The sequence below is a fragment of the Tamandua tetradactyla genome, chromosome 2 (genome assembly GCF_023851605.1).
Source record: "Tamandua tetradactyla isolate mTamTet1 chromosome 2, mTamTet1.pri, whole genome shotgun sequence".
In the NCBI taxonomy this organism is placed as follows: domain Eukaryota; kingdom Metazoa; phylum Chordata; class Mammalia; order Pilosa; family Myrmecophagidae; genus Tamandua; species Tamandua tetradactyla.
This window is the reverse complement of record NC_135328.1, coordinates 30,418,275-30,442,752: the sequence shown is the minus strand read 5'-3', so window position 1 is coordinate 30,442,752 and position 24,478 is coordinate 30,418,275. Positions and strand designations below refer to the sequence as shown.

Sequence of the window (24,478 nt, the reverse complement as noted above, 5' to 3'; positions counted from 1 at the left end):
TATAACAACTATAACATGTTGGGGATAAACCAATGTAAAGGGTGTACATTTAATGTGAAGTGGTACATCAGTGCACAGTTGTGAAATGTTAAGGGTGTATCCTATAATGTCTGGAGCAGCCATAACAAATTCAAAGAAATATAGGTAAAAACCTAGTAAGATAAAGTGAAATTCTGGAAACTATTCAAACGATTTAAATATATTGTTGAGATACAGTTTTCCTCAAATTGCCATCCCAGTAAAAATTCTAGTAGACCTTTTGAATAAGCTGACCTGCTGCATTTGAAATTTATTTGAAAAGGTAACTCATCCTACATAGCCAAAATAATTCTAAAAAGAAGAACAAAGTCAGATTTCAACTTTTATAGCACTACTACATATTTAGATTATGTGGTATTGGTGTAAGAATATATAGATGAATCCAATAGAAGGGAGTGCTCAAAAGCATGCTGTGTGGTCAATTTATTTTCTACAAGTGTGCCATGTTGAATAAATGTAAAAATTTTCGATAAATTACGCTGGAACAACTGGAGATATATGAAAGAACCAATGCACCTTGACCCTAATCTCACAAAATACGAAGGCAGAAGTTATTTCAAAACAAGTCACACCAAACCTGAATGCTAAAACTAACATTTTTTTGGGAAAAAAAGTTCTTTGTGATACTGGATATAGGAAATAGTATAGAGAAAGCACAAATCATGAAACAAGAAATTGATATAATAGACTTAAGCAAAGATTTGCTCTTTGAAAAACACAAAATATAATACTACAAACTATGAGAAAATGTTAGCGAAACCTATACCTGACAAATTGTATCCAGAATTTAGGAAAAGCAAAACTCATTTGAATTTTTATGGGCAAGATCTTTTGCATTACTGTAAGTTTTCTATAACAGTTATAAAGACAAGGAAAGGTGCAGATTTCATAGGCTCAGTAATCTTTTTAGTCCATTAAAAAAAATCAATTTTTCCTGAAAAAAAAAAATAAACCAAATTATAAATGGGTGGAGGATTTAGAGAGATACTGAAAACAGACACAAATGACTGATGAGCAACCAAAAACATGCTCATTTTCTCAAGTCATCAAGGAAATGCCAATTGAAAACACAATGAGATATTCAAGGGACCTAGAATAGTCAAAACAATCTTGAAAAAAGTTGGATGATGTGTACTACCTGACTTGAGAACTTACTACAAAGCTAAAGCAATTAATTTGGTGTGGTACTGACATAATACACAAATGAACAGACAGAATAAAATTGAGAGCCTAGAAATAAGGTCAGATGATTTTCAACAAGAATGCCAGGATAATTCAATTGGGGAAAGAATAGCTTTTTCAACAACTGGTGTAGGCACAACTGGATATACACATGTAAAATAATGAAGTTGAACCACTTTCTTATATTACATATAAGCATAGAAATGAACAAAAGACCTAGTTGTAAGAGCTAAAACATGAAACTCTTAGAAAATATACGAGTAAATCTTTTTGGTCTTGGGCTAGGCAAACCTTAGATATGACACCAAAAAGTTGTGGTATTGGTGTAAGAATATATAGATGAATTCAATAAAAGGGAGTACTCAAAAGCATGCTATGTGGTCAATTTATTTTCTAGAAATGTGCCATGTTGAAAAAATGCAAAAATTTTCAATAAATTATGCTGGAACAGCTGGAGATATATGAAAGAACCAATGCACCTTGACACTAATCTCACAAAATACGAATATGAATTCCCAAGTTATGAAAGGGAAAACAAATTGCATTTCCTCAAAATTAAAAACTTCTTTGCTTCAGATGGCACTATCAAAAAGGGGAAAGACATCTCACACATTGGGAGAAAATATTTGCAGATAATACCTGATAAGGAATACCTCAATAATAAAGGACAAAGAACCCAACCTAAAAAAATGGGAAAAGGATCTGAATAGATGGTACCTCAAAGAACATATGCAAAGGACCTGTAAGCACTTGAAAAGATGCTTAACATCATTAGTTATTACGGAAATGCAATCAAAACCATAATGATACTCCTGGTTGACCAAGGAAGTGTCATTCCCCAAGAGAGTCTTTGAACAACTAGCAAAAGTAGCAGACCTAGCTTCCTCAAAGCTCTGGAAAACAAAGGATTGCGGTAGCCAGATGAGTGCTATATTAAGGAAATTCAGGTTTAAAAATGGAAGGAGAAGCTTATGGGGCCCATGCTGGCCACATCCACATACCTTTACAGGAGCCAGGTGGAACCAACCTGTACTTCCATTGTGGGTCCCTGGCCTTGTTTTGGAAAGAGCAGAATAATCCTTTTGCATACTGAAGTGACAATCTATCAGCTGGTAGCCTGAAAGACTGAGCCAGGAAAGTTATCTCTGACTTGTGCTCCCAGAACTTGCCTTACAGGAAGAAGCCACTTGTGGATAACTAAAGCAGTGTAAGAAATAAGTCAAAGTGACCTGGGGCAAAGGATTACCTGCTTTAGGTCATACAATACAGTCACCCAGGAGGGTGAGTATTAATGGGGAGTAGAGAGGACATTTGAATTCTTGTAAACGGGAATTCCTAAGGCCACAAGTGATCACAGGCCCAGGACAAGACAGAGGCTCAGAAAAGATGGTGAGGACTCTGCACTTGGCTATTGTCACAGGCTGATCTTTTTGATAGGCAGATTAAACACTAAAGGAAAGCACCAGCCAGTTTGCAAAGACTATGAAAGATTTTTAACATTTGTTTGGTTGTTTTTATTAGCAGCTGACTCTCAAAGAAATCTCTGTCATTTTACATTTCTGGATACAAACTTAAGGAACAGACAGCTTGGTGCCAAATCCCACAGTTAACACAGTAAAATATTAAAATGTGTAGTGTGTTCTGGTACCTGCCCATGCAAAAAAAAAATGTACAGTGTGCAACAAAAGATTACAAGAAAAACAAAACAGAAGAACAAAAATATGGAAATGATGGCCCATCCAAAAGAATAAGATAAAAACACATAAGCCATTAACAAAAAAGACTAGACTTTGGATGTACTGGACAATGAACAATATGAGAATCTTGATAAAGAAATAGAAATGTAAAAAAGGAACCAAACAGAAATACTGAAGTTGAAGACCACAGTACTGAAATGAAAAAATCCCTAGAGGGTTTCAATTGCAGATTGGAGTTCACAGAAGAAAGAATCAGTGATCTTGAGAACAGGACAGCTGAAATGATTTGGCTGAAGAAGAGAAAGAGAAAATAATTGAAAAGTGAAAACAGAGCCTAAGTGCCCTGTGGAAACCCCTCAAACATATCAGTATATGCATTATGGGAGTTCCAGAAGGAGAAGATAGAAAGGGACAGAAGGAATACTCAAAGAAATAATGAGTTCCCAAGTTTAATGAAAGACATGAATATACACATTCAAGAAGCCCAGTGTATCCCAGACAGGATAAGGTCAAAGAGAACCATGCTAAGACATATAGTAGTCAACTTTTGAATGTCAGGGACAAGGAGAGAGTTCTGAAAGCTGCAAGAGAAAAAGCAATGTGTATGTACAGGGCGGACCCAATAAAATTGTGTGATTTCTCATCAGAGAAGACCTAAATTAATGGAAGTCCATTCCACGTTCATGGATTGGAACATTAAATATTAAGATGTGAATTTTGCCCAAAGTGATTTACAGATTCAGCACAATCTCAATAGAAACTCGAACAATTTTCTTTACAGCAATCAAAAAGCCAGTCATCGTATTTATATGGAATAAGAGTCCCCAAATAGCCAAAGCCATCTTAAAAAGAAGAATGAAGTTGAAGGACTCACTTTCTCGTCCTAGTACTTATTACAAAGCCACAGTAATTAAAACAGCGTGGTACTGGCACAAAAACAGACATATTAACTGATGGAATCACATTGGGAGCTCAGAAATCAATCTCATGTTCATGACCAACTGATTTTTGGCAAGGGGGCGAAGACCACTCAATTGGGAAAGAATAGTCTATTCAATAAATGTTGCTATGAAAATTGGATACTGTTTGGAAGAGAATAAAGAAGACCCCTACCTTATACTGTATACAAAAATCAACTTAAAATGGATCAAAGATTTAATATAAGAGCCAGAACTATCAAATTTCTAGGTAAATGTAGGAAAGAATCTTCAGGACCTTATTTTAGGCAATGGTTTCTCAGATTTTACACCCAAAGCACAAGAAACAAAAGAAAAAATAGATAAATGAGACCTCATGAAAAACAAAAACTTTTTCTTCAAAGGATTTTATCATGAAAATAAAACCATGACCCATGCAATGGGAGAAAATATTTGGAAACCACATAATCCAATAAGGTTTTATGACCCAGAATATATAAAGAACTCCAACTCAACAACAAAAAGACAAATAACTCAATTTAAAAATGATCAAAAGACTTGAATAGACATCTCTGGCCAAATAGCACGTGAAAAGATGCTCAACATTATTAGCCATTAGGCAAATGCAAATCAAAACTACAATTAATTACTTCACACCCACTAAACTGACTACTACTAAAAGACTGGAAAATTACAAGTTGGAAAGGATGTATAGAAATAGGGACACTCATTCATTGCTGGAGGGAAAGTAAAATGGTGCAGCCACTGGGGAAGACAGTTTGGCAGTTCCTCTGAAAGTTAAGTATAGCAGTACTATGTGACCCAGCCTTCCCACTTCTATGTATATTCCAAGAAGAATGAAAGCAGGGACTCAAACAGATATTTGCACATCAATGTTCTTAGCAGCATTATTCACAATTGCCAAAAGGTGGAAGCAGCCCATCTGGGTAAATGGATACACATAATGTGGTGTATACACACAATGGAATATTATTCAGCTGTAAAAAGAAATGAAGTCCTGATACATGAGTCAGCGTGGATGAACCTTTAAGACATTGTGTTGAGCGAAATAGGCTCAAACTAAAATAATTATTTTATGAGCTCATGAGATGAGATAATTAGGATAAGCAAACACTAGAGTCAGAATCTAGAATACAGGTTACCAAGGGATGGGGTGGGGAATAGGGAAGAGGGAGTTAAGTCTTAAAATGTACAGTTTCTTTTTGGAAAGATAGAAATGTTTAGTAATCGATGGTGATGATAGTGGCGCAACATTGTGAATGTAATTAACAGCACTAATATATATACATTTGAAAGTGCTTAAGGGGAAATGTTAGATTGTAAATATGGTTGTAGTATAAAATGTTTCAAAGAAAATCCATGGAACTGCACAAAGCAAACAGTGAACCTTAAGTTAAACCATGGATTATAGTTTAAAACAATTATAAAAATGTGCTTTCATCAATTGTAACAAATGTACTACACTAATGCAGGGTGTTAATAATAGGGTGGTATACAGTAATCCTGTATTTTATACATGATTGTTCTGTAAACCCGTAATTTCTTTAGTAATAATAATGACAACAGATCTAAGCAAACCATCTAGTATTATGTAATTGGAATATGACCATTATCACTTTTTGGCATAGTATATGGAAGAGACATATTGTAGGTATTCAATGACTATTAGATAAGTAAATAAAAGTAGGTAATATGTTAGCACTTACTATATTCTAAACACAAATTTACATGCTTTGACTCATTTAATCTTTGCAACGTGATTATGAGGTTAGACTTTTATATGTGCCAATTTTGAGGTCAAGGAAACAGAGGAAAAGAGTGATATGTAACTTGCCCAAGGTTACCCAGTCTTTTCGTGGCAGAACAAGGTTTAGAACCATGCTATATGCCTCTCCAGATGGAAATATGAATGAATTTTCCCCTTTTTTACTTAAGTCCTAAATTCAAAATCTCTATGAAAACAAAACAAAATGAAACAAAACATAGAACCGTCACTATCATTCTTGCACAAATATGGCCAAAAATATGCCTATTTTCCTCAATGAAGCATTCTTTTACCAACCCTAAAAAGTAAATTGTAACCAAAAAAGCTATTGAAGAATGAGTGCCTATTCTTCATTCATTATGAATAATAATTCATTCATGCAACTAATTCCCTTTTAATCGTTTTTGAAAAGATCATTTTCATAAACAGCAGAAACAACAAAATCAAACCATCAATGAAAGGATGTGACTAAAGTCCCATGAAATGAGATTAGCATGAGGACTGGTGTTCTAGTTTGCTAGCTGCCAGAATGCAATATACCAGAAATGGAATGATTTCTAAAAAGGAGAATTTAATAAGTTGTTAGTTTACAATTCTAAGGCCATGAGAATGTCCCAATTAAAACAAGTCTACAAAAATGTCCAAAGGAACATACCATAGGTTACCTTCAGTCAAGAAAGGCCGATGAAGTTCAGGGTTTCTCTCTCAACTGAAAAGGCACTTGAACATGGTGGCATCTGCTAGCTTGCTCTCCAGGCTTCTTGTTTCATGAAACTCCCCCAGGAGCATTTTTCTTCTTCACCTCCAAAGGTCTCTGGCTAGGTGGGCTCTGTCGTGGCTCTGATGCTCTGTCATTCTGAAACTCTCCAAAATGCTTTCTCTTTTGAGGATTCCAGTAAACTTATCAAAGACCCACCTGGAATGGGTGGAGTCACAACACCGTGGAAACCATCTAACCAAAAGTTACCACCCACAACTGGGTGGGTCACATCTCCATGGGAACAATCAAAAAGCTCCCAGACAACAATATTGAATGAAAATTAAAAGGACATGGCTTTTCTGGGGTCCACCACAGATTCAAACTGACACAGCTGGGAAGACAGCAAAAATGTGGTAACAGAGATTGAAACGAATATCTCTTGCCTACTCCCAAGATTACTTGTCTTGTTTTCAGATTTGCCACAGTCTATTTCTTTTTTTTTAAATTTATTTATTAAGTAAAAAAATAAACAAAACAACATACATAATCAGTAATTCACAATATCATCACTTAGTTGCATATTCATCATTTCTTAGAACATTTACATTAATTCAGAAAAAGAAATAAAAAGACAATAGAAAAAGAAATAAAATGAACACAGGAGAGAAAAAAAAAGATTATACCTACCATACCCCTTACCCCTTACCCCTTGCTTTCATTGATCACTAGCATTTAAACTAAATTTATTTTAGCATTTGTTCCCCCTATTATTTATTTTTATTCCATATGTTCTACTCCTTTGTTGACAAGGTAGATAAAAGGAGCATCAGACACAAGGTTTTCACAATCACACAGTCACATTGTGACAGCTGTATCATTACTCAATCATCCTCAAGAAACATGGCTACTGGAACACCGCTCTACATTATCAGGTAGTTCCCTCCAGCCTCTTCATTACATCTTGAATAACAAGATGATATCTACTTAATGCATAAGAATAACCTCCAGGATAACCTCTCGACTCGGTTTGGAATCTCTCAGCCATTGACACTTTGTCTCATTTCCCTCTTCCCTCTTTTGGTCGAGAAGGTTTTCTCAATCCCTTGATGCTAAGTCTCAGCTCATTCTAGGGGTTTTCTCAATCCCTTGATGCTGAGTCTCTGTTCATTCCAAGATCTCTGTCCCACGTTGCCAGGAAGGTCCACACCCCTGGGAGTCATGTCCCACGTAGAGAGGGGTAGGGTGGTGAGACTGCTCGTTGTGTTGGCTGGAGAGAGGTGCCACATCTGAGCAACAAAAGAGGCATTCTCTTGGGGGTGACTCTTAGGCCTAAATTTTAAGTAGGCTTGACCTATCCTTTGTGGGGTTAAGTTTCATATGAACAAACCCCAAGACTGGGGGCTCTGCCTATAGCTTTGGTTGTCCACACTGCTTGTGAGAATATCAGGAATTCAACTTGGGGAAGTTGAATTTCTCCCTGTTCTCACCTCTCCCCAAAAGGGGCTTTGCAGATACTTTTCCACTCACTGATCAAATCACTCTGGGATTCATCGGGGCATCACTTTGGACAAACCAGCAAAATCTCATGTCCTACCTGAGATTCCAAGTACTTATGACATTCAATCAAACTATCTACATAAGTTATATTAGAAAATGCACTAGTCAAAATATAAATTTTGTAACTAATAAACATTTTTTGCTTTAGTCTCACACAGGTGACATTTTAAAATATTAATTACCATCTATTTGCAGTACCCTGCAATAATGACATTCCTTTGTTCTTCCTCATGCAAAAACATTTTTAAAATTGTACCTTGTACATTTCACTATTATTATACACTCTAGGCATTCCTAGATTAGACCATCTCAATCTTTAACATCTATCTTTCTTTCTGATTTCATTTATGTCCCCAGCCCTCCTCCCTCTATCATTCTCACATGCAGCTTCATTCAGTGTTTTAACATAATTATATTACAGTTAGGTAGTATTGTGCTGTCTATTTCTGAGTTTTTGTATCCAGTCCTGTTGCACAGTCTGTATCCCTTCAGCTCCAATTACCCAATATCTTACCCTATTTCTATCTCCTGATGGTCTCTGTTATGAACAAAATATTCCAAGTTTATTCACCAATGTCAGTTCATATCAATGAGACCATACAGTATTTGTCCTTTAGTTTTTGGCTAGTCTCACTCAGCATAATGTTCTCAAGGTTCATCCATGTTGTTACATACTTCGTAAGTTTATTCTGTCTTAAAACTGCATAATATTCTATCGTATGTATATACCACAGTTTGTTTAGCCACTCGTCTGTTGATGGACATTTTGGCTGTTTCCATCTCCTTGCAATTGTAAATAATGCTGCTATAAACATTGGTGTGCAAATGTCCGTTTGGTCTTTGCCCTTATGTCCTCTGAGTAGATACCTAGCAATGGTATTGCTGGGTCATATGGCAATTCTATATTCAGCTTTTTGAGGAACCACCAAACTGCCTTCCACAGTGGTTGCACCATTTGACATTCCCACCAACAATGAATAAGTGTGCCTCTTTCTCCACATCCTCTCCAGCACTTGTCATTTTCTGTTTTGTTGTTAATGGCCATTCTGGTGGGTGTGAGATGATATCTCATTGTGGTTTTGATTTGCATTTCTCTAATGGCCAGGGACGTTGAACATCTCTTCTTGTGCCTTTTGGCCATTTGTAGTTCCTCTTCTGAGAGTTGTCTGTTCAAGTCTTTTTCCCATTTTGTAATTGGATTGGCTGTCTTTTTGTTGTTGAGTTGAACAATCTCTTTATAAATTCTGGACACAAGATTTTATCTGATATGTCGTTTCCAAATATTGTCTCCCATTGTGTAGGCTGTTTTTTTACTTTCTTGATGAAGTTCTTTGATGCACAAAAGTGTTTAATTTTGAGGAGTTCCCATTTCTTTCTTTCTTTCTTTCTTCAGTGCTCTTGCTCTAGGTGTAAGGTCTATAAAACTGCCTCCAATTATAAGATTTATAAGATATTTCCCTACATTTTCCTCTAACTGTTTTATGGTCTTAGACCTGATATTTAGATCTTTGATCCATTTTGAGTTAACTTTTGTATAGGGTGGTAGACTCTTCCTGCTGGGAATATGGCGGAGAGGGAGGAGAGGTTGTAGGCTTGCTTTAATGGCTCAAATTGCCAAGCCCTGGGGTCTGAATTCCTTGAGAGAGGGATTCCACCTGAGTTGGGCTTCAGGGGAAGCCTCCCCTGGGGAAGGCTCAGGTGGGAGACAGCCCTGAAAGCAGCCTGTTTCTGCCTATGCCTGGGGCAGTTGCAGCCTGAGAAGTCCCGCTGCTGAATCCAGAGGCTGCCAAGTCTCCGTAGAAACACAGGCACTAAAACCTTTGTTTCCTCCCCTTTCCTCTTTATCCGTGAACCCAATGAACAAACTCTGCCTTGACCAGGTTTAGAGTCTGTTTCCTTTCCCTCTGGGAAGCCGCCTGTGGGGGAGGGGCACTGGGCGCCGGCCGCTGCAGCTTGGGGAACTCACGGTTTTGGGGAGGCTTGCAGCTGGTCCAGCTGGTCCAGACTGGGGTACGCTGTGTGTCCGGTCACTGACATGGCTCCGGGAGCTGTTCTGTACTGTTTCTGGTTATTTAGTAGTTGTTCTGGAGGACGAAATAAAATGTGCACATTGTTAAGCCGCCTTCTTCCACAGTCTATTTCCATTAAGAAAAATGTAAAAGGAAGATGGGATTTCACAACATGGTATGGAGAAGAGTAATATGGGGTGAGTATCAAAAGTCTGAGCTCTGCTCCTTGCTAACCATTTAGCTTTGGACAAGCTAATTAACCATGAGAGCATCACTTTCTTCAGCTCTGTAATGGGGTTACCATAAAGCTCTGTATAGTTCATGGGGTTGCTGGGAATGACATCTATCAATCTATCTAAATTCCAAAGTGTTGTGTTGATGCTAGTTTTGTTATCATTATCTCTGTTCCAGATATAAGTATCATTTCTTCCTCTATGAGAGTAGAAAGGGAATTTAATGAGATTCTTGGATTTAGCAGACTCTGTGAACTTCTCAATGTCCATCCTTCCCTTCTTCCTTACTAAAATAATTATGAATTTGGTTACTATAGCACCCTTCCCAGTGAAAAATACCTGCCTCCTTGGGTTGGATTGTCAGCTAGGGGTCATGGTGGGAAGTGGTTCTGGCCAAAAGGATGTAAGGTCAAATTGGTAGGGCTTCTGGAAAAGCAATTGATTTTATGATCTTTAAAAGACATTTATTTGTAAAAATTATAATAAAAGAAAAAAATTTAAAAAATTTATCTGTTGCTATTTGATTTTCCCCATTCTTCTTTCTGAGAATTTAGATTCAATTCTATGATGGGAACATGACAATGAAAGAAGCAGCTTGATTGAGATTGGAAAGTTAGAAGGAGCCCATATTGCTAAAAGCACCATAATCCTTCCAACAAGCCTTAGACAACCTAATTTATATTTCTTAATTTGTGAGATAAACAAACCATGATTGGGATAAGATATGCAGTTGGATTTGTAGTACATGCAGCTGATTGCTGTTCAAATTGATAAATTATAGTATATTACTAGGTGGGCAGAGAAAGTAAGCTTTTGGGAGCACAGTTTACCACTAGCCAGGTTTATTGAGGTTTAGTATGCATATAATAAAATTCATCCATTTTAAGTGTGCGGTTTAATGAATTTAGGCAATTATATATAGTCATTTAATTATGACCACAATCAAGAGATCACTCTGAAAAAGTTTCCTTGTCCCCTTTTGCAATTATTTTTCTAATCCCAGGCATGTCGAATGAGGTGGGTCATATCTCAATTGAAGTAACCTAATCAAAGGGTCCCACCCACTGGAATGATCTTTTCTGGGTACATAACAGCTTCACACAATCACACAGTCTATTTTTGTATTTAGTTGACCTTTTGTATCCATTAGAATCCCTTCCCATTTCCTTCTGTTCATATTTTTCCCAGTATTTTCTTTGTAATTACCATGGGGCTTAAATTTAACATATTAATGTATAAAAATCTTTAGTTTGATACCAATTTAACTTCAATAGCATACATAAACTATGTTTCTATACTCTTTCATCCTCCTACATTTATGTAGCTTTTGTCACCAATTACATATTTATGTATTATGAGTCAAAACCACTTATTTATCATTATTCTTTACTCATTTACCTTTGAAATCATTAAAAGTGAAAAGTGGACTTACAAACCAAAAATACAAAAACACTGGCATTTGTATTTAACCATGTCTTTCTCTTTATTGGGGATCTTTATTTCTTCATGTAGCTTTAATCTATTAAATCTATTAATCTATTGTCTAGTGTACTTTACTTCAACCTGAAGAACTCCCTTTAGCACTTCTGGTTGGGCCTGACTACTGTTGATAAAGTCCTTCAGCTTTTGTTTATCTGGGAATGTCTTTATTTCTCCCTCTTTCTAAATTTTTTATTGTGAAAAATAACAAATTTTTAAAAGTAGTAAATTTCAAAGCACACCACAAACAATTAGTTATAGAACAGACTTCAGAGTTTGTTATGGGTTATAGTTCCATAATTTTAGGTTTTTCCTTCTAGCTGCTCCAAGATCCTGGAGACTAAAAGAAATATCAATATAGTGACTCAGCAGTCATACTCATTTGTTAAATCCTGTCTTCTCTGTCATAACTCCACCTTCTCCCTTGATCTTTTTCCCATTCTTTAGGGGTATCTGAGCTACACCCATTCTACCTTTTTCATGTTGAAAAGGGCTGTCCATAATATGGGATGGGGGATGGAACTAGTTGATGTTCTGGAGAAACGCAGAGGGACCTAGGAACCCAAATGGAGGTTGTAGGTTTCTGGAAAGTAATCATAGTGCATGAAACATTTGTAGAGTTCAGCTAAAGCCCTTGGTGTTCTTTAGGGTTGGAAGGAATGGTTTTGGTTGGTGTTTGGCAAACCATATAAGTAGCTATATTTAGCTGAAACTTGCATAAGAATAGCCTCCAGAGTAGTTGGTTGGAGACTTATTAAATGGGTTCCTATGTCTTTTAGATATTTCACTATCATTCTTTGTGTACTTCCTTACATTTTGTTGCGATAAAATACTCTAGGCTCATTTTGTCCTTTCCCTGCTCCAGCTCTGGAATCAGCCATTTCTCTAAAAACCATGTTTTCTTTCAGTGGAGAAAGGTATTTAGAAACCAAGGTGTGCCCATTGCTACTGAGGCCTAATTGTTTCTAGACCCTCTCAATATGTGTACATTGAATACAATTTGATCACTTTTGGAGGAACTCAGTGATTTATTTGAGGTTGAAAGAGTCAATAAATTTTTTGATTTCTGAAAGCCAGGGAGTGATTTTGCAAATGAAATCACAGTATCTTACAATTCTAGGGACATCTTTTCTCTATATACTGTTAAATATTCTACACTGTAATCATTCTCAAAAAAATCTTGATTTAGCTAGGGAAGAATAGAGGGAATAGAACACTTTGTTTTTGTGAGTTATTTAAAAGATTTTGGTGAACTGTGTTTCCTCTCTCTCTCTCTCAATTAAATGTTTGTGGTAATTGGATCTTTGGGACATTATCCCTGAAGCATCTGAAGTTTCAAACCTCTGCATGTTATAGTTGCTGAACTTTAAATTGTTCAGGGACAATAGATATTCCCATCAAACAACAAATGATTCAACTTTACATGGTACTTTAGTTGTCATTCTTTGGCATTTTTAGTTATAAGGTAATAGCCAATAATTTTGAAAGAAATGAATTGTGCTGTTGACTTTTATATCACGCTATTTAAGATTTTTAGCATGGAGGTATTATTTCTGTTTCTTCACATAGCTTACTTTATGAAAACCTCGCCAAAACAATATTTTACTTGGAGTTGATGAAAAGGAATTCAACCCAGGACCAATTTTTTTTTTTTTTTTGCTACTCTTTTTAAACAATAATATCAAAGCCTTAATATCCATGAGACATCTTGGTATTTTGGGAAGAAAAGCAGAAACTCTGGGTGTTCAATTACTATAGGGGAAGTAATATTAAAAAGTATTTCCTAGAATACTTAAAGAATATTCAGCATTACTGAAAATGTTTGGACCTGCAATATAAGCTGCTTGGGGGCTTATGACTAAACCAGAAAAACAAAGAAAGAACTTGTTAACAGACTAGATATGAGATACAGCAGAGGGAGAAGTCCAAGCTAATGGATTTACATAATGAAAACAACTTGAAAAATATTATGTCTTTTTGGAGACATACTGTAAGATACTGTCCATGAAATTATTTCCATCATCACCATCTATGCATTTACATACAGAGGACTGGAAGATGAATGATAGCATTGAATGAAATTGAGAAACTGGGAAAGGATGCCAGTGATGAGGAGGTGAATACTAAAATGTTGTAACATAAACCATATAATTGAGGAATTTGGCTATGAAAGAGAGCAAAAATAGGATGGTAATTTGCATGTGGTATAACAATGATGGGAATTTTAAATAACACGCACATTTGAAAGTAAAAGGAAAGAATTTGTGGGAAAAGGAAAAAGAATATTATAAAGAACAATGTGAGTTCAGAGGCAAGGTAAGTTTGTTGTAATAACTTTGTGTAAATGTGAAATGTAAAAACTTTAAGTTCCTTACTTATAACCAAATAATCTACAATTTTGAAAGAGATCTTAAGGTAATTTTCTAAGGGAAGTTACTGCATTTCTTGGGGTGTTCATGGGTTTAATGTATAATAAGAGTTTTGCTTGGGTATAATTTTTAGAACTATACATATATTCACAAAAGTATGGGCCTGCATTCATTGTATAATGAATATAAAAGTGTTTAAATGAAGTGGGCTATATTTTATAACTTATAAACTCGCTTTTAATTATAAACAGAATGAGCATCTACAATCCTTCAAGCAATATAATCATTTTTGAAATAAGAGTACTAACTTCCAAGTTGTTAGCTGGAAAGGACAGTTTGTTGAGACTCAGAAATTCATAGGTGTTAGTTTAAAATTCATTTATTTGTTTCTTTTAACATTCTTCCCCTACCAATGAAGATTATTACTGTTGTTTTTTTAACAACAATAAGTACATATGAATTTGCTTTTCTTCACTTATCTGCTTTTCTCATTTGTGCTTAATAATTTGTTTACTGTTCATTCATATCTTTCCTCATTCATTGAAAATCTTTATTGAAACTCTTTCCTTTATTGAAAACCTGTGTTCAGGATTATGGGCTGAGATTCAAAGACTACATGTGTTTATTCTTGTTTTGAAATTGACTTTTTCCTAAATTTTATTGTGAAAAAAATCAACTTTTTAATGTAGAGCAAACCTGCTTTCCCCCATTAAATTAATAAATATACTACCTTTAATTTCTTGTGTAAAATTGCGCTTATGGTACATGAAAGTAAGTTTGAGATCGATGGCGCTAGTGTTTTTCTAACTAAATGAACATTACCATTTTATCTGTCTCTTAATGCCCTCAGATGAAATGAAGAGAATACTAGAATAACTGCAATTGGAAGAAAGGAAATGCAAGGAGCAAATCTCACTGTTTGGAGTTTTTTTTTCCTGGAGGGGTTTTCCAGATACCCAAAGTTAGAGACTGTTCTCTTTGCATTCAGTCTTGTAATGTATCTGATAACCCTTTTGGGCAACAGCATTCTAATTTTAATTACTATCCTAGATTCACACCTTCATACCCCCATGTACTTGTTCCTTGGAAATCTTTCTTTCATGGATATTTGCTACACTTCTGCTTCTATTCCTACTTTGCTGGTGAACTTGCTGTCATCCCAGAAAACCATTGTCTTCTCTGCGTGTTCTGTGCAGATGTATCTGTCCCTTGCCATGGGTTCCACAGAGTGTTTGCTCCTGGCTGTGATGGCCTATGACCGCTATGTGGCCATTTGCAATCCACTGAGATACTCCATCATCATGAACAGGATGGTCTGTGTGCAGATGGCCACTGTGTCTTGGGTGACAGGCTGCATGACTGCCCTGCTAGAAACTAGTTTGGCCCTGCAGGTACCCCTCTGTGGGAATCTCATTGATCACTTCACCTGTGAAATTCTGGCAGTGCTAAAGTTAGCTTGCACCAGTTCGTTGCTGATGGACTTCATCATGCTGGGGGTCAGTGTGCTTCTCCTGCCCATCCCAATGCTCTTAATTTGCATCTCTTATGTTTACATCCTTTCTACTATTTTGAGAATCAGTTCAGCAGAGGGAAGAAGCAAAGCTTTTTCTACTTGTGGTGCCCACTTGACTGTGGTGATCTTGTATTATGGGGCAGCCCTCTCTATGTACCTAAAGCCTTCTTCATCAAACTCACAAGCAGTAGACAAAATCATATCATTGCTTTATGGAGTGCTCACACCTATGTTGAACCCCATAATTTACAGTTTACGAAACAAGGAAGTCACAGATGCTATGAAAAAGCTGCTGAGCAAAATATCTATGTATCAAAATGCATGAAAATCTCTGATTGAGTACCTGTGGTTTTACCCTGATAGAACTCACTAGAGAAATTCTAGATAACATACTCATGCTTAGAACTCTGGTTTGAACCTTAACTGTACAATTTCACAATTATGCGATGTTTGCACACAGTGGTCTTTGCTTATGAAGTAAGTACCAATGTGCATTTATCAATATTTCATTTCTTCTTTTTTCTGTATTGTTTCATGGCTATGAGAATATTGGGCTGTAGAATCATCAAATATTTCTTCTAGAAGGAAATCTGAATAACTTTAGTCAGTGAATTTTATTGCCATAGGAAAATTGGATATCTCCTCTGCTTTAAATCCTTTCTTGAATGAGGTAAGAGCATAGAGAAACAAACAGTGACTTGCCTTTGATTATTCAAATGAGAAAGTAGAATTAAAGAAAAGTTGAAAGATTTGTTCAACATTGCACAATTGCAGAACTGGGATAATAACTTCATCTTTCTGATTTTGTTTTCCTGTAAATTGTGCATTTAAATAGTGATTTTTTGAATGTATGGAAGACAAGAAGAAAATCTGTATAGCAGATAGGGAAGGTTATTTCTACAGTCTGCAATGGAACCCAACATTTGGAAGATGAGTTGAAACGTTTGCAGCTTTCAGCTGATTAAAGGTGCCTGTCTCTATCAGATTATCAAAGTGATCCATTTTAAAAAGGCTCATCCCCTGCTTTTCCAGTAGAAAGCAGCAACCCTGTCACCTAACCACAACAGGAGTTCGTGAAAATTTTAAGCAAAACAAACAGAATCAACTATAGCATGCATGGAAGAATAAATTTGGAAATAAAATTTGATTTTAGAGAACTGATTTGTGACTTGCAGAGACTGTTTCCAATTAGAATCAAATTCTAGAACACGAAAGCTGGAGAGTCTTTTAGAGTTCATCTAGCCAACCTCCTCTGTAATGAGGAGGAAACAGTCCTAGAATGGTTGTTTGCGAGCTAGACATCAAAATGGTTGGGTGCCTATGCATTCCAAGAGGGAGTTTAGATTTTATCTAATATTGAAGAATTACATGAAGATACTAAATTGGTCTTGTCATATATCTGTGTGCGTGTGTCTATTCGTAAAGATGCTGAGGTTATGAATATTAGATATTAAATATCTAGGAAAGAAAAGGACTTGATGAGTACCTAGAATATAGGAAAAAATATTTATATAGGGTGTGGCCATACAGATTAGGGGTTAAGACTGCTGAGTCTGGACTCAGACTCATGTCTGAATTTCCGCGGTACCGCTGTGGGACTTTGCATCCTACTTTCATCTGAAGAATGTCCATGATAAAGAGTGTCCGCGTCAAACCGTGTAAGGATTGAAAGAAATAATCCAGATCAAGGACTTGAATAGTGCTGGGTTTCCGGTAAACACGCAATAAATGTAACCTGCTGTTAGTGTTTTGTCGATATGTTAAAGAAAAGAGGATGGACCAAAGGGGCATTTTCGGAATAAACGCAAAAATCCGCCACCAGCACTTTCAGGTCAACTGGGACTGAACTAGAAGTGCTACATTGAGCTCTCTCATTTAAGCACCAGCCAATTAAATCAAACATCATTCATTGCAGCAGGCACACCTCCTACCCAACTGCAGATGTAATCAGCAACAGATGAGGTTTACATACCATTGGCTCATGTCCACAGCAACATAACTAGGCACCTTCACCTGACCAAGTTGACAACTGAATCTAACTACCATACCTCCTTAATGGCAGAAGAATGAAAGCTTTCCCTCTAAGATCAGGAACGGGAGAAAGATAACCACTGTCACTACTGCTATTCAATATTGTACTGCAAGTTCTTACCAGAGCAATTAGGCAAGAAAGAGAAATAAAAGGCATCTACATTTGAAACGAAGAAGGAATCACCTGCGAAAAGGTGGCAGGAATCAAATGACGTCGAAATACCCCCAAGAAGGGGAGTTTCCGTGGCCCCTGAGCCGGCGCCGAGGAGGAGGTGGCGGGCGGACACCGGGAAGAGGCGGCAGGACGACCGAGGGGCGGGCCCCGCACAGCTGCCGCGGCCGCGAAGACTTCGGTGCGTGTGTGGCGCCAGCGCCGGGAGCATGGAACCCCCCTGTCCCGCGAGCCCGGGAGATAAAAGCCACCCGGACGCGTCGGGCGCAACGGCTAGGTCCCCCCCTTCGCCGTTGGGCGCCTAGGAAAGCTTTGGCCTGCGGGGTTGGGGCCGTGGGCTGCGTTTCAGAAAGAGCTGTCAGCGTCGTTTTCTCCTCAGGTGAGAAGGGAGGGCTTCGGTTTCCGGCCAAGGCGCCAACCCAGGGTGGCGGTTGCGGGGGAAGTGGGGCGCGGCCGCCCCTCTGTCCTAACCACGAGGCGCCCTTGACCTCCTCCATTACTCCCTGGTTCCCATGGGGCGAGACACTGAAGTCGGAGGCGGGCCTTGGTGTCCGCTCATTCTCCCTAACCTTTGGGCTTAGAGACTCCTTCCCATTTCCAGGACACCCCCCCCCCCGCACGCCCCACCACCCGCGGGGTGGCTGCCTCCTCACCCTTGGTTGCTTACAACTCCTGATGCAAAGCTCCCTGTGTTCCCGAGACCTTTCCGGATGATGGCTGCTTGATCTGCCCCCTGCCAGCCTTGTTTCTCTGAGCATCAAAGACGCGTGTGCAGATTGTGTTTTATGTTTCTATATATCACCCGGTGTGTTGTTAGATTCGGTTGTCAACTTGGCCAGGTGAGCATACCTAGTCTTGTTGCTGCGGACATAAGCCAACAGTACATGAACCTCATCTGTTGCTAATTACATCTGCAGTCAGCTAGGAGGCGTGTCTGCTGCAATGAGTGACGTTTGACTTAATTGGCTGGTGCTTAAATGAGAGACTACAATGTAGCACACCCTAGCAGCTTGGCATTCCTCATCACAGCACTTGCAGCTCAACCCAGGCCTTTGGAGATGCAGAAAGAAGTCACCCTGGGGAAAGTTGTTGGAACCCAGAGGCCTGGAGAGAAGACCAGCAGAGACCATCCTGTGCCTTCCACATAAGAAAGAACCTCAGTGGAAAGTTAGCTGCCTTTCCTCTGAAGAATTAACAAAATAAATCCCCTTTTATTAAAAGCCAATCCGTCTCTGGTGTGTTGCATTCTGGCAGCTAGCAAACTAGAACACCCGGACACTTAATGAAGTCTTCTTCATGCCTGTTTGTCTTTTTTCTTCATTGGATGAAACTGACATCACAAGAGCAAGGATTCTTGTTTATTTTGTACCTCTTATGTTTACAGCAGTCGTTCAAGTTAATACATTTATCAACTTTAAACCTGTCTGTTTGAAAAGCAGTTACTTCTTGTGAAAATGATGCAGATGAAACAAAGGCAGTGAGGTATATTGCTTTATAAATATCCAACAATCATAGAGATAATATTTACATTAGGTTGTTTTAATCTTTTATTTGTATTGAAAATGCTTGTTGAAAATGTAGATACAGATAATCTGATTCAGTAGCTCAGGGATGAGGCCCAGTAATCTCATTTATTATGGAACCCTAAGGAATTCTGATATAGGTGGCGGGATAACCATACTTTGGGAAACATTATTTCCAGTAAAAAGCTACCCTCCCAAAAGAAAAGTAGGATTAATTCTTTTTTCCTACCTTCTTCCTTTCTTATTTTATTTTTCTCTCCATTCTTTTTGCCTTCATATGCACTTGCTTATCTGCTTGCCTTCAGTCCTAGAGTTAGAAGAGAGGAAAGGGTTTTGAGTAAGAAAAGAATGGTAAACCCACTTGATAAATTTCAAAATAGGAGAGACTTAAAAAGTTTTAGTATTGAATTTGAGTTTTTGGGTAACTTAAGTCTTAGACCATTCCCTTCAATCTTATATGCTTCAGGATTTGTAACCCAAGTGTAAGGAGGCCTAAAATAATCATACAGCAAAATTCTGGTGATGAGTAAGGAGACAAATTTGATGCCCGATGTTGTTGCGGGGAAATGTTTGATGGCGTGAGATGGAAATGAGCCCTGAGAAAATGGTTTTGAGTAGTGGGGGAGAGCTTAATTAGGAAGCATTCCTGGAATGCTTTTCTGCTTAGATACTTTGACCTTTCCAGCCCAACTGCCACAATCATTTGCTGTTAATATCAGAGTCATTTTGAAGTGGCATTTTAGAATATGCTTTTATTAGAGTAGAACTGAATTTTATGTAAGAGCAGAACTGAATTGTCTGCATATTGGATTCTGCTATATATATATAACAGGCTATGGAGAGTGCTGAAATCTCTCCTTCAAAGAGTGAACTACCAGCATTTGAAGACAGAGAGTCTGAGCACCCACTCAGTAATTAGTATATCACTTTGACACAAGGAACTGCACAGAGTGACATAGAACCAAGGGACATGGACCATAATGGAACACTAAATGATTAGTTAGTGTTAGAAGAGGGCCCAAGACAGAACCTGGGCAGATGCTGCGTAAGCAGCTCTTGGTTGAGACATTAGTAACTGCAGGAGTTATGGTCATATGTTACAGAAAGTTGTTGTGAATAACAAATAATAAGAGTATATAAATATAAATGCAGTTTATATATTATATGCAGTATTAAAGTTAGTTATTGGTAGGTGGTACATTCCTTCATTTGATCTAGGAACCATCTCAACCAACATTATTTACAATGATTATTTTTGTAAAGCCTCAGGTAAGGATCCTGTTCTGGTATTGTTAAAGAGAGGAACATTTTGGGCAGAGAAGGTAAAATCACTTCTGGCTTTAAAGTCACCAATTCCTGCATGAAATGATTACATGATCAAATTTATCCTTTAGAAAAATCTTATGTCACTTCCCTGTCTAAATCCCTTAGTGCTTTATCATTGCTTTAAAGCTTGAAGTCCTTAAAATGACATACAACAGCTTTCATAATCTGATAATTCACTATTTGCGTCCTTTGTACTAGGTGCACCAAATTCCTCTTAGTTCCATGAGTGTGCAGTGCTCTATTTTGCTCTTTCTTTTATTAAGAGCTTTTATTACAATTTGTAACTTGATCACATATGGGTTTACTTGCTTAATAGCTGTCTCCTCACTAGTCTGTAAGTTAATTGAGTCAAGGACCATTTCAATTTCATTTACCATTGTATGTCCCAGGCTTAGTACAATGTTGGTGCACACTTGTCATGAAGGCGTTCAGTGCACATTTATTGTAGATGACTAAGTGCTCAATAAATATCTGTTGAATAAAAATATTCATGTAGTGGATTTTTGATGGCTATTCAGTTAGGTACTTGATTGTTCCTGTATTGAATAACCCTCTTTATTGCTGTGAGGTGGTGGTGATGATGGTAATAAAGAAGTCTGTCTAGACTTAAAGAATAAAATTGTCATCATTAGTTCTTAGCATGGAATCTTTAAGACAAAAGCATTAGGTTGACACCTTTACTTTTCCATTAGATGGTGTATTTTTACATAAGGGACATGCATTAAAAATTATTGTTCCAGGCCTTTGGCACTAAATTAGACACAACTTCTAATGATCAAGATGGAGACATGTACCTGGGATGAAAGCAAAGTTACAGTGACTTATAACTGGTTGGGTTTGATGAATACTGGAAGGGTGTTCAGAATAGAATAAATACTTGACCTGTTCATAGAGGGGATTCAAGGATCATATGAATGGTTGGGCCATATGTCCCTTGCAGCTTTGATAACTCATTTAAAAATAATAGCAATAACATAATAGGCTTTCAACACTTCTTCATTTTCAGGAATATAAATAACCATAACCTTTAAACCTATCTAAGTTATTGAACTTTTGAACTTATCTCAGTGCATACATGAGAAAGAAGATACATGTCATTTGTGTACAAGTGCTGTGGACGTGAAGAGAAGCTCACGGTGTGTCTTGGGATTATGCAATATTTTCACCCCCACTGGGGTGAAAGCTCCACTGAAATAGGAAGTAATTATTGAGCTGCTATGTGAAGGAAAGGAAAGTGATGTGGTAGAGGTTGAGAGTGCCCCTGGCAGAATGGCAGCATGTACAAAAGATCCCTGGCAGAAAGAAGCATGGAACTCAAAACTCAAAAAAAGCCAATGAGCTAGAGGCATGGAGAGCAAGGTGAAGAGTAAGTCTATAGAGTTAGACAGGAGCCAGTTCATGCAGATCTTTAGGGACATTGGGCAGTTATTGAACTGGTTTGAGCAGGGAGATAGCAAACATTTTGATTAAGAAGTCTTTCTAGTTACAACTTAGAGAATTGATTGTAGAAAGTAGAAGTGAGCCAGTTAGGAGAAAATTTAGCAGTCCAGGTGAATGTTGTTGGAAGCTTGTACTAGAGTGAGGGCAGGGGGAAAAAAGAGAGTAGGCAGATTTGAAACTATTAAAAGAGTAACATCAACAGTTTAAGAAGTAAAGTTGATAGGATTATATATATATATATATATGGTGAGAGAGATGAAGGTGTCAGATGACTCCTAGGATTTTGGTTTGTAAAACAGAAGGTTGATGGTGTCATTGACTAATATGGCTTCTTGTTTTCACCTGTCTGAAGCTCCCTGAAGGACTAATGTAAAAGACTTGCCTTTATTTCACCTGAATTAGAATTCTCTCAATCAGAAAAGTTACTGTGTGGAGGTTTTTTCCCAAAACATTTAAAGACAAATGAATTACCTGCTGCTGCCTGGGGCGAAGGATATCAGTTAAGGAAAACAATAGATATGCTGAAAACCCTGGAAGGAAAGGCTAGGACTGAGACACATTGGGGAATAAGAACTTTGAAAGATCACACAGATTCCTGGGCTCTCAAAGGCCACACACATGAACCCCTAGGGAGGGGTGCACACAAAGAAAGGACCTGAGAAGACCATGCTCTCACCTCTGACTAGCCTTGAAGTTATGGGAAAGCAGTAAGTGAAGGCAAGACAGAGTTTGTAAACCTACCAACTGAGTGTTGAAGGTATGCGCCAACCATACACAGAGCCCAGCCACAAAGACTAGGAGTTTTTTTTTTTTTTTTTTTGCTTTGTTTTGTTTTTTTCCCCCAAACAAAAATATAAAGTTTTATTAAATCACTAGTTGACCACTAAGCCAACAGAGCAGAGACTTTAATGACTATACATGACAAAGGTTAAGGTCTTTATAAAAATAGTTTAGAAAAGTCAGTAACAAATAGCTTCGATCCACATCAAGCAAAAATAACAACAAAACAGCACCAAATCATGGTGAGGAGGAGAATCTGATTTCCAGACTATCACTTCATAATATTAAAAATGTCCACTTTTCAGAAAAAAAAATTACAAGGCATGAGACAAACAAACAAACAAGAAAGTATGGCCCATTCACAGCACAAGAAGCTATTGACAGAAACTGTCCCTTGGGAAAACTAGACTTGGACTTATTTGAGAAGTCTTCAAATCAACTGTCTTAAATATGCTCAGAGAATTAAAGGAAATTATGGAAAATGAACTAAGGAAAATGGTATCTGAGTGAAATGAGGAAGGTATCAATCAAAAGATAGAAATCATAAAAATGAACTAAACTCAAATTCTGGGACTGAAAACCACAGTAGTTGAAATGAAAAATTCACTACTGGAGTACAATATCAGATTTTAGCAGGCAGAGGAAAGAATCAGCAAACTTAAAGATAGGTGAATTGAATTTATCCAGTGTGAGAAGCAGAAAGGAAAAAAAGAATGGCTTAAAATGATCAGATCCCACAAGAGACTTGTGGAATGCCATCAAGCATACTAACACACCCATAATGGTATCCCAGAAGAAGAGGAGGGAAAGGGGTAGAAATGATATTTGAAGAAATAATGGCTGAAAAGTTCCCAAATTTGATGAAAGATGTGAATCTACTCATCCAAGAAAACCAATGAACTTTAGGTAAGCTAAACTCAAAGAGTTCCACATCAAGATACATTATAATCAAACTGCTGAATAACAAAGAGAGAATTTTAAAAGCAACAAGAAAGAAGTGACTCTTCAATATCTCAGTAAGCTCAACGGCTGAATTTTCTCCAGATATGGAAAACACAAGGCAGTGGGATAACATATTTTAAGTGTTGAAAGAAAAAATAATGGTCAAACAAGAATTACATATCTGGCAAAACTATTCTTAAAAAATGAAAGTAAAATTAAAACATTCCCAGATAAACAAAAGCTGAAGGAGTTAGATTGCTAGTAGATATAAGAAATGCTGAAGGGAGTACTTCAGGGTGAAATGAAAGAATACTAGACAGTAACTTGAAGTCATGTGAAAAATAAAGAACTCTGGTAAAGACAAATCCATAGGTAAATATAAGAGCCAATATTATTGTAATTTTGGTTTGTTACTCCTCTCTTTTTTACTAAATGCTTTAAAATGCAAATTCAAAAAATTATAAATGTATTTTAATGGACACAGTGTTTAAAGATGAAATTTTTGAAAATAACAACATGAAGGGTGAGGGACAGAAATGTGTAGGAATAAAGTTTTGGTATATTATTGATGCTCACATGGTGTTAAATCAAAATAGGTTTTTATAAACTTAGGATAATTCTTTAATAATTTTTTTTTTTATACATGGGCAGGCACCGGGAATCAAACCTGGGTCCTCGGGCATGGCAGGCAAGCACTCTTACCTGCTGAGCCACCGTGGCCTGCCCATAATTAATAATTTTTAAAATTCAGAAACAAATGAGAAGGGGATTAAAATAATGTAG

At 37.3% G+C, this 24,478-nt stretch overlaps 1 protein-coding gene and 1 long non-coding RNA gene across 3 annotated transcripts in view; both read left to right on the top strand.

The window, feature by feature from the left end:
• The first annotated feature begins 14,864 nt into the window (after positions 1 to 14,864).
• OR2K2 (olfactory receptor family 2 subfamily K member 2) lies at positions 14,865 to 15,806 on the top strand. The gene has a single exon (XM_077127397.1). It carries the CDS (start codon positions 14,865 to 14,867, stop codon positions 15,804 to 15,806), a length of 942 nt encoding a protein of 313 aa, XP_076983512.1.
• A 2,117-nt stretch (positions 15,807 to 17,923) lies between these two features.
• The window catches only part of LOC143667517 (uncharacterized), a 108,421-nt gene continuing 101,866 nt past the window's right edge, over positions 17,924 to 24,478 (top strand). For both annotated transcript variants that reach the window (XR_013168080.1, XR_013168078.1), the window contains exon 1: positions 17,924 to 18,063. This is a non-coding gene — a long non-coding RNA (uncharacterized LOC143667517). The remainder of the gene's footprint in view (positions 18,064 to 24,478) is intronic.